General features: G+C 37.1%; 1 protein-coding gene across 17 annotated transcripts in view; it reads right to left on the bottom strand.

Annotated features, from left to right (window-relative positions):
- The window catches only part of MAPK10 (mitogen-activated protein kinase 10), a 588,472-nt gene that overhangs the window by 82,526 nt on the left and 491,822 nt on the right, over positions 1-14,124 (bottom strand). For all 17 annotated transcript variants that reach the window (XR_006606562.1, XM_045079393.1, XM_004756141.3 and 14 more), the window contains 3 exons: positions 5,436-5,565; positions 1,396-1,454; positions 405-543 (listed from right to left, as the gene is read on the bottom strand). Coding sequence is in view for 16 of the 17 variants with exons in the window: in XM_045079393.1 (XP_044935328.1) it covers positions 405-543; positions 1,396-1,454; positions 5,436-5,565 (328 nt within the window). In the remaining variant the exon portion in view is untranslated. The remainder of the gene's footprint in view (positions 1-404; positions 544-1,395; positions 1,455-5,435; positions 5,566-14,124) is intronic.

The following is a 14,124-nucleotide window of genomic DNA, read 5'->3' as shown; positions in this document are numbered from 1 at the left end:
CTCCTTGTGGCAACATAGACCTTTCAGCTTATTTTTCATTTCTAGGCCTGACAGAAATGCAGATTAGGGAAGCTGTCTTTATGCTGCCAGAGAAAAACTGTGGAAACAAAACAGTCTTATTTCAGCTGCACATATGACCTCTGCCAATCAAGGGACTTGAAAACATGAGGCTTCTCAGAAGTTGACTCTTAATGCGCTGAAACAAAATGCAAAACAAAAGCAGCTACAGTATCGCTTAGATTCTCTTCTACACATTAGTGAACTTTGCGCTAATTCTATTTTAAAAGAAATGAGGAAGTACATTATATTCCACTTACCCTTTCTACATAAAGAAAATAAACTACAGTTGCTCTTTCTTTTCTCCAGAAACACCTTAATTATACTTCTGGAGGAGGTGGTCTTACCCTGTGAATAATTCCAGCAGAATGAAGGTGCTTGATGCCACACAACATTTGGTATAGCAGGTAAGACATTCGCTCATGGTCTAATTCCATCTGAATCACCTGACACAAGTTGGCATCCATCAGTTCCATGACTAAGTAACTGGAAAGTAAATCCACAAGGTTAGTTCTAAATCACAAGATCTGTGAAGTTCTTCAAAGAGGCCAGAATCCCCTCCTAAACCCATAAGTCTTCCAAACTTCCCAGCTCTACCTTTGACCGAGTTAAGATTATGAAAAACTTTCATGTATTGGCCACATGTTAGCCATGCTAACTCTACCACAGGTTACTAACAGAAGTGGCATTTATTAGTGTGTGGTCTCTGTTCATATATTTTCTATTTTCCCCCTACCCATATATTTTCTACCTTCATCTTGTCCTGACTTTTCTTCAAATTCCCTGAATTCTTTCTTCAGTATTATGATTACAAATAAGGAAAAAAAAATCAAAAGAGCATCTTCCACTAAATGCCATGTATCTGTGTCAAAGAAGACAATGTACTAGGATTCATTTTCTCTCCTCTGTTATTGTCACTTTACTTTTAGATAGATTCTTTTTGTACAAAATCAAAGGCACCACAGAAATAGAAATAAAGATTTTAAAATGATTTTTAACATGGCTTTCTTATAATTTATTTCTCAAAGTGAATAGAGTCATTCTAGAAAGCTCAAAGTCGATTGATAATAAAAACACATAATAATAAATCTCTGATTAAATCAAGGATATTGGACAATAAAGCACAAGCACCAGAAGACCAGTCAGAAGCAGAAGTGTCTTTCCAGGAAGTAACACCAGAAACAGAACCTTCTATTCCATCACTGGATCTTTTTCATTTGCTATTAGCTCTTATCTCCCTTCAATCCCTACAAGGGATTTCATCCATTGATTTTGTCAATTTCCCTTGAGTTGTTTGAGTGCTATGCTCTCCCTTCCTTCATGAGTTTTCTTACTTACACATCTTGGAACTCCTCCAATGTTTTCTGGGGTGTGAAGACATTTAATAAACTAATAATCTGGAAAAGAAACAGTAGAAGGGATAGAGGAAGGAGAGAAAGAAAAAGGGAGATAATGAATTATTTAAAAAGCATATTTAAATGAGTATTTAACCCAACTCAAAGTCATACACTAGTCCTACAATAGAAGAGAAAAGTTGGAAAAAAATTTTTGCAACAGTCTCACAGAACACAGAAAAATGTATTCAGAAATAAATACATGATGTATGTCTTCAAGTTAAATATAATTAAAAAGCTTAAGTTCTTAGACAGAAGGAAGAGTCAGAGAAGGTACATAATCGAAATACTGCCTAGAGTGTGATAATCCTTGGTAGAATACAGAGTAGTAATTAACAAACAAAAAGAAGAAAAGCCATGTAAGAAAAATGGGCAGCAGCAAAACACCCACCAAGATGTAGCAAGGTCATGTTTTTTCTCCAAATGAATGAGGTGGTTCTCTAACTTAAGATTTTTTTGTGTGTTGCTATTTAGTTTTTTGGCTTCTATTTCACACACAAATATTATTTAAACTAAGCTATAATGATAGGTTGGGAAAAGGTATATTCTAGATGATATCACTGTGAATTTACTGGAAAATATATTTTAAAATTTATCAAAATTCTGTTTCTTAAATGTTTTTTTTTTCCTGTTTTGTTTATTTTATGTATTAGGTAGCAAAGAGGTTTACCTTCTAACATAAGTAAATTAAAAAAAAAAAACTTTGTCACATTTCCAAATATACTGCTTACATAAACAACTCAAAATGTCCTTTCAGCTAAATATTCTCTACTAAGGAGCCAGTACAAAATAAAAATTTTAAAATATGGATAACAATCTTCTACTCATAGGATAGAACCAACTATTTCACTAAAACTGGACAAGAACAAGTTTCAGATTTAAACATTTTAAGCTATGAATTAATAAATTTTAGTAAATTTTATAAGTGGTATGGAAACATATGCAGTGATTTTAAATATCTGAGAAATGCTCAGATGCTCTCATTTTTCCCTTGTAAATTCTAGGGAATTCTGTAGGCCACATGGAGCTTTCATTTGTTGAAGAATTATTGACAAAAAAAAAAATCACAAAGTATCTTACTCTGTTAACTGATAGAGTATGTTGAAAAATGTCTTTGTGATACATCTTTCATTGTGTATATCACACATATTTGGTGGGCCTGTTTTTCTAGTATTTCATCAGTCTTGCAAAGTAATTCATTTTGGTATTTGTTCAAACAAAATCATCAGACACTGTGCACAGGCACACACACAAATACACACACATACCCCATACAGAAACAACCCTTAAATATGGAAAAATGATAACCTGTATCACCTGGAAAATGAATAATCTAGCTATTCCAAAATTAATTTAGACAATAGCATTACAATTTTGCGTAAATTGAGATTATTTTAAAAGGTAACTTCTCCACTATGTATTCTTATTTTCCCATTTCCTAGTCCCCTGTTTTATAGCTTCATCTTCTCTGATTTCCCTCTGTTCTTTCTTTGCTCCCTTGTAAATTCTAATGTCTTCTACTAATCATTTGGAAACTGTGTTTCCATTTGCCTAAAAAAAATCACATCACAGCTATTTTCATTTTGTTTCAACAATTTCACACAGGAATCTGATTCAGTTCCTTTATTCTAGCATCCTTAAATTTTCTTTATTATTATTATTATTATTGTTTTTTTGACAGACAGGGATCACACATAGGGAGAGAGGCAGGCGGAGAGAGAGTGGGGAAGAATGCTCCCTGCTGAGCAGAGAACCTGATGCAGGGTTCAATCCCAGGACCCCAAGACCATGACCTGAGCGGAAGGCAGAGGCTTAACCCATGGAGCCACCCAGGCACCCTTATTCTAGCATCTTAAAATGCAGATATGAATCAGTGTTTTTTCTGGCCCCACAATCACATTAGCTCTCACTTCCTAGAATTAAGCATTAATTTTCTAAATGCACTCTCTTCTCTATTATTAAAGATTTAGTTGGGATTACTTTAATGTTTTACTTTACTTTCCATAGCATTTACAGAGTTCTGCATTCTGACTGCTTTTATGTAGTACCACAAGTACTAATGTGGGAACTTCCATTTGGTTGTGAGTGAACTTCCTTTCTGTTAATGAGTTCTAGAAAATTAGTTCCACAGATGTACAGAAGGGCACATGGACATACACAAAAGGGGGGTAGCAGGTAGAAAGCCAATTACAAATAATCTTTTCAATTGGGAAGTTCTTTTTAGGTATCATAAATGTGAACCTCTACATTTCAGTCAAGAACAGGGAGTAGGATTCCCTCAAATTCACCAGATACATGGGAATTTATCTACAGTGTGTTTATTGCATTATGGGAGTTAGAAGGAAGACAGGGGAAATGTAAATATATGAAGTCACAAACTATCAAAATTTCCCATGCATTGCTTCATTGCTTGCATCTATCCATTTTCCATTGCCCATGGGATTTCTCATCCTGTCTGCTATCATAAAAATAGATTACATTGGCCATGTGGTTAATCTTGTTCCTGCCTTTATTTAACATACTGGCAGAATAAATTGCTTTAGTAGAATGACTTTTCTTATGAATCATCCTTTCCATCATTTATACAGTCCTTTTTAGAAGTACCATGTTCCTTGTATGGTCAAATTAGAGATGGGTGCATTTTTCATAAAATTTGCCTCTTTAGTGAGACCTTTCCTGCTCACTCTATTTTAAAAAGCAAGCCCACCCACCCAGCACTAACTAGAATAATTTTCCTTCTTCACTTTGTTTTCCCTAATAGTGCTTATCACCATCTGACATTCTCTACATTTGCCTATCTATCTTCCGGATGGGCTTTTTCTTCACCAGTACAACATGAGCTCCACACAAGCAGGGATTAGCTTCTGTTATCTCCACTACTGTAATCTTAGCATCTGCATCTGTCCATGGGGCAGGTTTCACTTATTTAACAACTATGTGTCAAATGGCTGAATCCCAAAGTCAGTGAAATAGTAAGAGGAAAAGAGAAACATTGTCACTGGAGAAACAATCCACATATTTGTATTTCAAATATCTTCCAACTAAACTCTCATATATACATTTTCTTCTTAGTGAGAGATGGTTGTCCTCGTGACAGATTCCCTTGTTATAAAACTGTGCTGATAATTTCACATATCCTGTGTGATTTTCACACTTAAGAAAAACTTTGCAGGGAGTTAGGATAGCTATTGTTATAGTTTTAGTATAATAATTATCACTTATTTTCATCATACATTTAGATGTAATAAGTTATCTGCACTATATTTATAAATTCTTTATTAATAATAGTCATTATTCAAATCATGAGTGACCTCGCATGTACCCTTACTAAGAAGAACGGGAGCATAGAAAGAATTCTAGAAGCCTTTGTGTGCAGTGGAAGAAGCTTATACTCTGAAGTTGAAGAAAGTCCTATGATGGTATACCCTACTTAGTTCCCATGAGAAAAGGTCTTGATGATCCTGTCCTGATGGCCTTTGCAGACATGTCGCCACACACAGGCCCAACCCTACAAAAAAGAAGATGCTGAAACAGAGTGAACATTCGAAGGCCACTGCCAGACTATAGCTGAAGGAAAAAGGAGATAAAAATTTTCACCCATTAATAATTAAATTTAAATTATAAAGAAATATAATGTTCTGCAGGATATTTTTTGGCTTTGTATTTGTTTGCTTTTGATTACTTTGGAAGAAGTCTGGAGCTCTCTGGTTATTTTGGAACAAGATAACCAAATATGGTTAATTTCACAGCAGGAAATATCTATCAAATTTATCCCTTCTTCCACCATATGGTTTTGAGATGATTTTTAAGCAGAAAGCTATCATGAGGACAATGAAATCAAATGTAACATATGGAAGGATAAACAATCTTAACAGGCAGAAATGACAAAGTAAAGAAAGCCCTTCCTACTCAAGTTGGCACACTGATGTTCTTTCTCCAATCTCACAGCCTCCCACTGCCAGAGAGTTAAAAATAACGACTCACGTTCTTATGGTTCACACACTTCATGAGGACCAGCTCCCGGTAAGCTCTCTTGGCATGCGTTTGGTTCTGAAAAGGTCTGCTGAGCTTCTTAATGGCCACATTTCTGTCAAGAACAGCATCATACGCAGCACTGCAGGGATCCAAGAGCAATCCAGAGTTAGGAACCAAGAAACCCTTAGAATTTCTGCCGACTAATATAACTAATATGGGTAAAGAAAATACTATTTTGGAATCCTTCTCTGATACTTTCTCCTCAGGTCCCATGCCAATCAGGCTGTGAATAAAGATCTAGAAGTGACTAGTATCAAAGCATTCTACTTGCTAGGAAAAGAAAAAAAGGAGAGTATCTTGCCAAAAATCCCCAGCATATAACTGCCTCCTTGAGTGGGAGACAAAAGAAAAAAAGGAAAGTGCTCTGCTTTCTACTGGTCCAGCCCTGTGAATGTGGCAAGTCATTTAATGTCTCTGAGCTTGAATTTCTCATCTAATAATATGTAATATTCAGGTTTTCTCTAGCTATAAAACTCCATTGTAGTTTGGTGATTTTAAGTGAACATTATTCTTTCCCATTCACAGGAACCATATTCTAAGGTATGACCTTCATTGCCATGAATGCAAATGTTGTCTGATGGTAAAGTGTGCACATTAACAATAATGAGGCTCAAAATAAGGAATGTAATCATAGGGTTTTTAGAAGCATAAATAACTGCATTTAAATACAAAGACAGGAATGAATGCCACTAACATTCGATGCTTTCAAACTATTTGAGAGTGAAAATTTGCCATGCTTTGAAAAGCAATCCACATACAGGACTGTTTCTCCCACACTCACAATATGTGGGTCTGGGGATCAAATAAGGAACTGAGTCTCTTCTTGGTATTATACCTAATGATTCACTCACAGATTTTCGGCTCCCCCATCCCTGCAGCTTCAGATGGTGTTAGATTTTGTCTTAATTGCCAGGAAGGAATGCAGCAATCAGTGTTCTCTACAAGTGATCTGTTGACTTGGAAGTGGCATTAACGATGCAGTGTTCATGCCACTAAGCTAAAACATCAAAAAGGGATTACTGTATTGTAAGATAATGATGGACTAGCAGGATAAGATTAGACAAGGTCTTATAGTTCATCTGGTCCCTGTGTCCATTTAATACTTATTCTTCCATTTGATACTTATTCTCCTCCAAAATATCTCCATAAAGAGTTCAGGCAGTCTCTACTTAAGCATCTCCAAAAACATGATATATTAATATTGAGGCAGCTCATTATGTTGTTGAGAGTTAGAAATGTCATCATTCTAATAAGCAAAGTTGTCTCTATGGTTTCTAGTGACTTTCTCTGCCGACCAGGGTAACTCTTGAAGTAGAGTAGTCCCTTTTCCATTGTGGCATATCTATAATATCTGAAATCCATTAAAGGAATGAGCACAACCCTTGGTTTAGTCTATAAGCATCCAGTAGCTCTTGGCTCCTCTTATTTTTTCCCTAAGTCTTTTCTTTCTCAAGCTAAACACTACTAATATCCTACCACCATTTGTCAGAATGTGATTTCAGGTCCTATCACCATCTGGTCAGTTTCCTCTGTATAAATTCCAGTCTGTTGTTAACTGAAAATGTGGATCCTGAAGTGAATAAACATTGTGAGTCTAGGCATGGAGTATCACTGAAGATTAGGGTAGCGCTATCAACTTCTTTATTCATTCACTAGCTCCTTCACTCCACCAACACAGATAGTACAGCTAAGTCTGTCTTGGCTTTTTTTTTTTTTTTAAAGATTTTACCTATTTATTTGACAGACAGAGATCACAAGTAGGCAGAGAGGCAGGCAGAGAGAGAGGAAGGGAAGCAGGCTCCCTGCTGAGCAGAGAGCCCAATGCGGGGCTTGATCCCAGGACCCTGGGATCATGACCTGGGCCAAAGGCAGAGGTTTAACCCACTGAGCCACCCAGGTGCCCCTGTCTTGGCTTTTTGACAACAATATCACACACTATTGATTCACAGTGAAGCTATATTAATTAAAAATACTGTCTTTTTAAAAACCTGTGCTACTTTCAAACTATTCATGTCAGCATTTGATTCTGCTGTTCTTGTGAACCTATCAATGGCAGCACAGGTAAAGGAAAGAGTCAAATAGACCTATATCTTTTCAGTAGTGCCCAAGAACAACAGTGAATTTGGAAACACAGAAATAAAATTTGTTTTCTGTAGCTAAGAAATTGTATCAGCAGAAAATCAATCAAAACAGTCACCTTAATAAATGAAACAATGGGATTGGGAGGGAGACAAACCATAAGTGACTCTTAATCTCACAAAACAAACTGAGGGTTGCTGGGGGGAGGGGGTTTGGGAGAAGGGGGTGGGATTACGGACATTGGGGTGGGTATGTGCTTTGGTGAGTGCTGTGAAGTGTGTAAACCTGGTGATTCACAGACCTGTACCCCTGGGGATAAAAATATATGTTTATAAAAAATAAAAAATTAATATTTTAGGCCAAAACAACTTAGAATAACAGTCATGTGGGCCTTAGAAAGGAATCAGAAAGGCAGATTCTGGCACGTCTGACTGAAGAAGTGCCCTTCCACATAGGTCCAGGGACCCAGTCAGTCAGGCAGATGTGTACATTGGTATTTTGATTGGCAGAAAATGTGGACAGTTAGCATTCTGACCAGCATCCCGTGATGAGGCTGAGTCTACCTTCTGCAGTCAACATTCTGATCACGCTCTCCCTCAGATTTTTACATGCAGGCATATAACCTATATTTGGTCAGCTTGACTATTGCATTTCTCATGTGTTAGTAAATCGGCATCTGTTTTTTTATAGAGCCTCTAGTGGATGTTTGTCAGTGTGAGTTTGAGTCCCTGAGATACCAGCCAGATCCCAAAGGACAGTGGGCCATCTTCCAACCTCATGTGGAATGCCTAAGAAAATGCCATGCTCTGGGGTTCTTGGGAGGTTCTGACCAGTGTCTCCCAGAAATGTTGTGGTTTTCTCCACACTAGTACCTCTTCTTGAAGCTATTTTAGGCATGAATCTCAGCACTGCTGCTTACTAGATGTGAAGCTAGGGGCAAGCCACTTACACTCTCTGCCATTAGTTTCCTCACATTTAAAATGGAGATAACAGCCTGACAATGACAAGACTACTACGATGAGTAAAAGAGGCAATAATGCATCTACAGTGCCTCAACAAGAGTAAGCTCTTAATAAATAATAACTAATCCTATTTTTAAGTTTAAGGCATTAACTAATCCTATTTTTAAAATCAGTATTCTTGTTGGAGTCATTATGTAATGGGAGATAAAATAGAACTTCCTAAGGCATGTGCTACAATTGGACATATATCTACTACTAATCATCAGTTTTTAATCTTTCTATTAACTACAAATCCACTTAACTATATCACTCTCTTGACTGCATTTCCCAAGTTTGTCCCATGATATAAAAGTTTAGGGCAAAAAGTTAGGCCTTATTAAAATCTAGATATATTAAGCCATTTGGATCTACTAACACTTTAATAAGTTATCCAGTACGATTTATTTTTAATGAATGCTTTATTCCCAGTGGTTGCCACATCCTTTCTTAAGACATCCTTTCACAAAAGGTGTCTTTTCTAACCAATACTAAGGTCAATGTCAAGCTCAGCAGATGTCTCTTATAATCTCTCTCTTCCCTTTAAAGGAATAAGAATGTTTGCCTGTCTACAGCTGAATGGAATACTCTGGTTTGGCTCACTGAATTTCCATTTGCCATCTTGTGTCATGCCTTCTAGGCTGGAAAAGACTTAGGAGTTAAATATACAATTCCCAGATGCTTTTGTAATCAGTGCTCCCATGTCCAATAAGATCCTGCCACGTTAATGCGACTGTGAGAGATTTGTAAGGCACAAGAGAGGGTGGTCATTTTCTAGCGTTTCTTGGTTGGAAAGCAAGGCTTTATGGAGATGTGAAAGTTCCTTCTGCAAACACTCATTCATTATCCAAATTCCTGGTGAGAAGAGGGGTTAAAGGAAAGGCAATGGTGGATTCTAGAATACCAGGGCCCAGTCACCAGCATCACAGACTAGGGACACCAGTAGTAACTAGGGCACAGTTTCAACTCTAAGATTCCTAAATCTCAGTTACTATCATGTATTGTAAATGGAAGCTCAGTGGTTCTCGGATATTCAGAGGTGGGAGGTCCCCTGGTCACTCAGCTCTCTAGTGTCTGGGAGTCATTCCAAGAAGTCCAGACTAGAGGCCACTTCTCCAGGCCTTCCAATGATTTTGAAAGCACCCAATTACCGTATTGCCTACTTTAAATGTTTCTGTCTCCTGCCATGAACCCCAGATGACACTACAATCATCCCCATCCTCTATAATTCCTCAGTGATTACTGGCAGCAGTTTAGCAAATACATCTGAAAATTGGCATCAGTGGTACTATATAGTCAGAAATTGATGTCTGAAAGTTTTCCATTACTCTTGAGTCATTTTTTTTAAGAGTCTTGGTTCATAGCAGCTTACTTTTTTTTCTTTAAGTATTTTTTTTTTCTTTTATCATCATGCAGGTAAGAGGTAAATCTTTATGAAGATTTTCCAGCAACTTCCAGCAACTTTCCAGCAATTTTGCTAAAAATTTTCCACAATTTCTTGATGCTCATTACTAACTCACCTCCACTTCTACCAGGCTTATTTATAAAAGAAAGATGTAGCCTTTTATTGTTATGCTCCTGTCATTTAATGGTGCTACAAAGTTAAATTAACTTCCTTGAATATATTTATATAAACACATGCATGGGGACACACACCTCTCTGCAGGCAATTCTTATTCTTAACATATTTAATAGGGTCTTTTTTTTTCTTTCTGACAATTGCAGACAACCTCTTGCACAAATACATCTTCATAAATAATCATTCATTTGATAATCTTTCTTGTTCCCTTTCCCTTTCACATTTAAAACACTGTTGGTCATATTAACATGTTTATGGGCCAAAGATAATTCATTTTTTAAATTTTATTTATTTATTTTAGAGAGAGAGTGAGATAGTGAGAGAGAGTACAAATGGGGAGGAGAGGGAGAAGCAGGCTCCCCGCTAAACAGAGAGCCTAACATGGGTCCCAGGACCCTGGGACCATGATCTGAGCTGAAGGCAGACACTTACTGACTGAGCCACCCAGGCACCCTGCCAAAAGATGATTTTTTAAAAAATCTCTAGGCCTTATGATATCTTAAAAAAAAAAAAAAAACTTTAAAAACCTTATCATTGCAGCATCTTAAATGTCTTAAGCAATAGCCCAGCAGGCCAGATTCCCTCCTGCAGTAAACACTGAACTCTTCATTGCTCTTTTCTCTTTCCCACATTCTCATTTGACCTTTTCCAAAGACCTGGACTTTAGTCAAAAGCTACCAAAAAAAAAAAAAAAATCTTCCCAATGCCTTTAAAAATCTCACTTTTATGCCCAAACATTACAGTCCCTAGAGATGCTCTGGAGACACTGATTCATTCCACCAAGGAGAACAGAGTTGGGGGACCTGCCAAACTCATCTCTGCCTCAGGACTTTTGCAACCATTCCTCCTTCTGCCAGGCAGGCTCTTCCCACATCCTTATTTACCTGATTCTATCTTGCGATTCAGATTTCAGCCCAAATATCATCTCCTCAGTAGAAGCCTTCCCTAATCACCCCATCAAAAGCCAACAGTGGGTTTTTTGATTAGTCACTTTTGTCATTGGATTGCTTAGCTATAGTAGGTTGCTTATATTTTGTCCGGGAACCTTTTGACTACAGCAATAGGATTCTAGCAATAGTGACTTATGTAATAAAAATATTAATGGAAAGTCTAGAATTAGGCATATCCGGTTTTTAGGGATACATTATAACTCTTATAGACCCTAGGCACTTTTGACTTTTGATTTTCTGCAAACTGATTCTCAGCGTATTAGAAAAAAAAAAAAAGCCAATTATAAAGCTCCTTCAGTGCATCAAAGGAAAGTACCGGTGCTGGGCTGCATTGCTAAGATTCCCCTTCAGTAATAAAGGACTTATTATCCCAGGTGCTGGGAGTGCTGCCAGCAGACAGTCCCTCAACTCTTACCCCACTTTGGGTATAATTTCAGCAAAGATATGCTTAACCAAAGACTATACTTCTTCATGGGCAGCCTTCACTCATTGACTGATGAACATGGCATCATAAATGCCTGACCACCTCATCCCAATGCAGGACAGCTGGAAAGACTCATTGCATCTTCAGAACTCCCAGTCGGGTCAGCAGAGGCTTCCTTTGAGATTGCATTGCTGCTGAACTTCTGCCTCTGTGCCTCTTGTCCTTCCTGCAGGTGTAAACCACTGAAACACTTCCTAATAAATCTCTTGTGTGCAGTCGCCATCTCATAGGATATTTTCTGGGAATACAACATTTGACAAGCAATAACTCATGGCCAAACAGCAATAAGCTGTGGAGTTCACCGGGATCTTTCTCTAAACAAAAGGCAGGGTCCAATTACAGACAAAAGTAGCTGAGCTCAGAGCTCAACATGGAGTAAAGCCATTTCACCTTTGCAACAAACTAACCTAGATGACCACGCCTAATGACATAGATTCCAACCAAAACCATTCAAGGACCAACAGAGTTGAAGTAGGGGCAGCAAAGGGCTCAGCAGCCCCTCCCTTGAAGATAGCATTGAAAACAGCAACAATCCAAACACTAAAACCAAACTAGTGCATTGCAACCCTTCAGTGGACTAGTGACAGGGAACATTTCACAAACACCTACTACTTTGATGAAGAATATAGGACCAGCTAAACATACTTGTCACCACCAAAAACAGATGAACCTAAAGAAGATGGCTGCCCTAGACATAAGGCAACCATATTCTTGGAAATCAAAATAGGATGATGGCATTGGAGAAGAAACCAAAGGCTCCCAGAGAAGAACTGCTTCATCTCAGTGAGTTGGGGTTATAGGGTGCATGCAGGTACAGCCTCTCTTGCTTTTATTTCATCTGACAAGTTGTCTCATGCCCACCCTGCTGCCCTTAATCAGCATTCAGTGCACCACCCATGTATGCTCATACTCATGTTTTAACCTATAGAATCCACAAAGCTGTCAGGCTGCCTGCCCTTTGATAGGGTAAGTTGGAAACTTGGGAATTTACAGTTTCGCTTGGTAAGAAATATGTAAGGCTGGCCAGTCTACTATAGAGCATAGAGAGAGCACATAGAGAGCAGTCAGAATATCCTTGGAATGCATATTTGTCATTTATGTGGCATAAAACTATAATTATTTATTTATTTTTTAATGTCTAGTGAAGCTTCTTTAACTTTAAAGAAAACTGAGATGACATAGTTAATTAAAATACTACATACTGAATTTACATTTCTTATGTTTTCTCAGGCACAACCAGATGAAAACCAGAAAAAAATTCTCCTAAAGGAACGTCAGTATCTATTTTAAAATCAGTAATTATTTCAAGAAGACTGTGTCCAAACACAGTGATTTAATACATGTACCTACGAAAGGTACATTTACAGATTACTCTTAAAATGTGACTTTTCATTTAGGCCGAATGTCTGTTTTTCTAAATTAGTTCTGTTCATTTTCAGCTCTAAGGGGTTTTGGTTATGTATAAAAAGTTAAGCAAAGCTGATAATATGGGGGCGCCTGGGTGGCTCAGTGGGTTAAGCCTCTGCCTTCAGCTCAGGTCATGATCTCAGGGTCCTGGGATCAAGCCCCACATCGGGCTCTCTGCTCAGCGGGGAGCCTGCTTCCCCCCCCCTTCTCTGCTTGCCTCTCTGCCTACTTGTGATCTCTCTCTGTCTATCAAATAAATAAATAAAAATCTTTAAAAAAAAAAAAAAAGCTGATAATATGTTCTATTAGCAGAAAAGTAATTTTGTAAGCACTTAAACTTCTGTTTCATTTTACCAAATGCTTAAAATATAAAATCAGTACTTTTCAAGAGTAGTTTGATTTTCTGTACAACTCAATGACTCAAAATTAAACTTATGGAAATTCAAAGTGAAACATCTGACAATAGAGTGAAAAGTGTTTTGGTGGGGTAAGGGGTTGGGTGAGCCTGGTGATGGGTGTTACAGAGGGCACATTTTGCATGGATCACTGGGTGTGGCACATAAACAAGGAATTCTGGAACACTGAAAAGAAATAAAATAAAGTAAAATAAAATATTTAAAAATAACATTGTTATTTTTTAAAAAACATTACTTGTTTTTTTTCAATAACACAAAAAGACAATAACACAAATACAAATTATTTTGGAAAATGTCACACACTAAAACAATTTTGCTCCTAAAATTAGGAAATCTGTGGAATAGAAAAGCATTTGAATTAGTTGCAACACAAATGTAATTCACATTGGGTCCAAATAAATTGCAGTATTCTATAAATCAAAATATAATTTGCATAAACCTAAAACTCATAAAATATGATATGTCAATTGTATATCAATAAAAAATAGAATTTGTAGGTACCAAAATTTATAAATACTTTTATACATACATACATGGTAAAAATCACATTATTACAAAATTTTGAAGACAGAGCTGATGTTGAATAAAAAAATAAAGGTGTTTTAGCCAGGAAATCAACATTTTCTTGGCAGCCTTCATAATTCTGATTGAAGAACAACTTTGAAAGTAAGTCCTAAATTTTGGATGCTTTTTTTTTTTTTCAAAATCATTTGGAAATCTTTATG

This window comes from Mustela putorius, unplaced genomic scaffold (genome assembly GCF_011764305.1).
Source record: "Mustela putorius furo isolate JIRA1106 unplaced genomic scaffold, ASM1176430v1.1 tig00000382_pilon_pilon_pilon, whole genome shotgun sequence".
Classification (NCBI taxonomy): Eukaryota; Metazoa; Chordata; class Mammalia; order Carnivora; family Mustelidae; genus Mustela; species Mustela putorius.
This window is presented reverse-complemented; position numbering and strand designations above follow the sequence as displayed.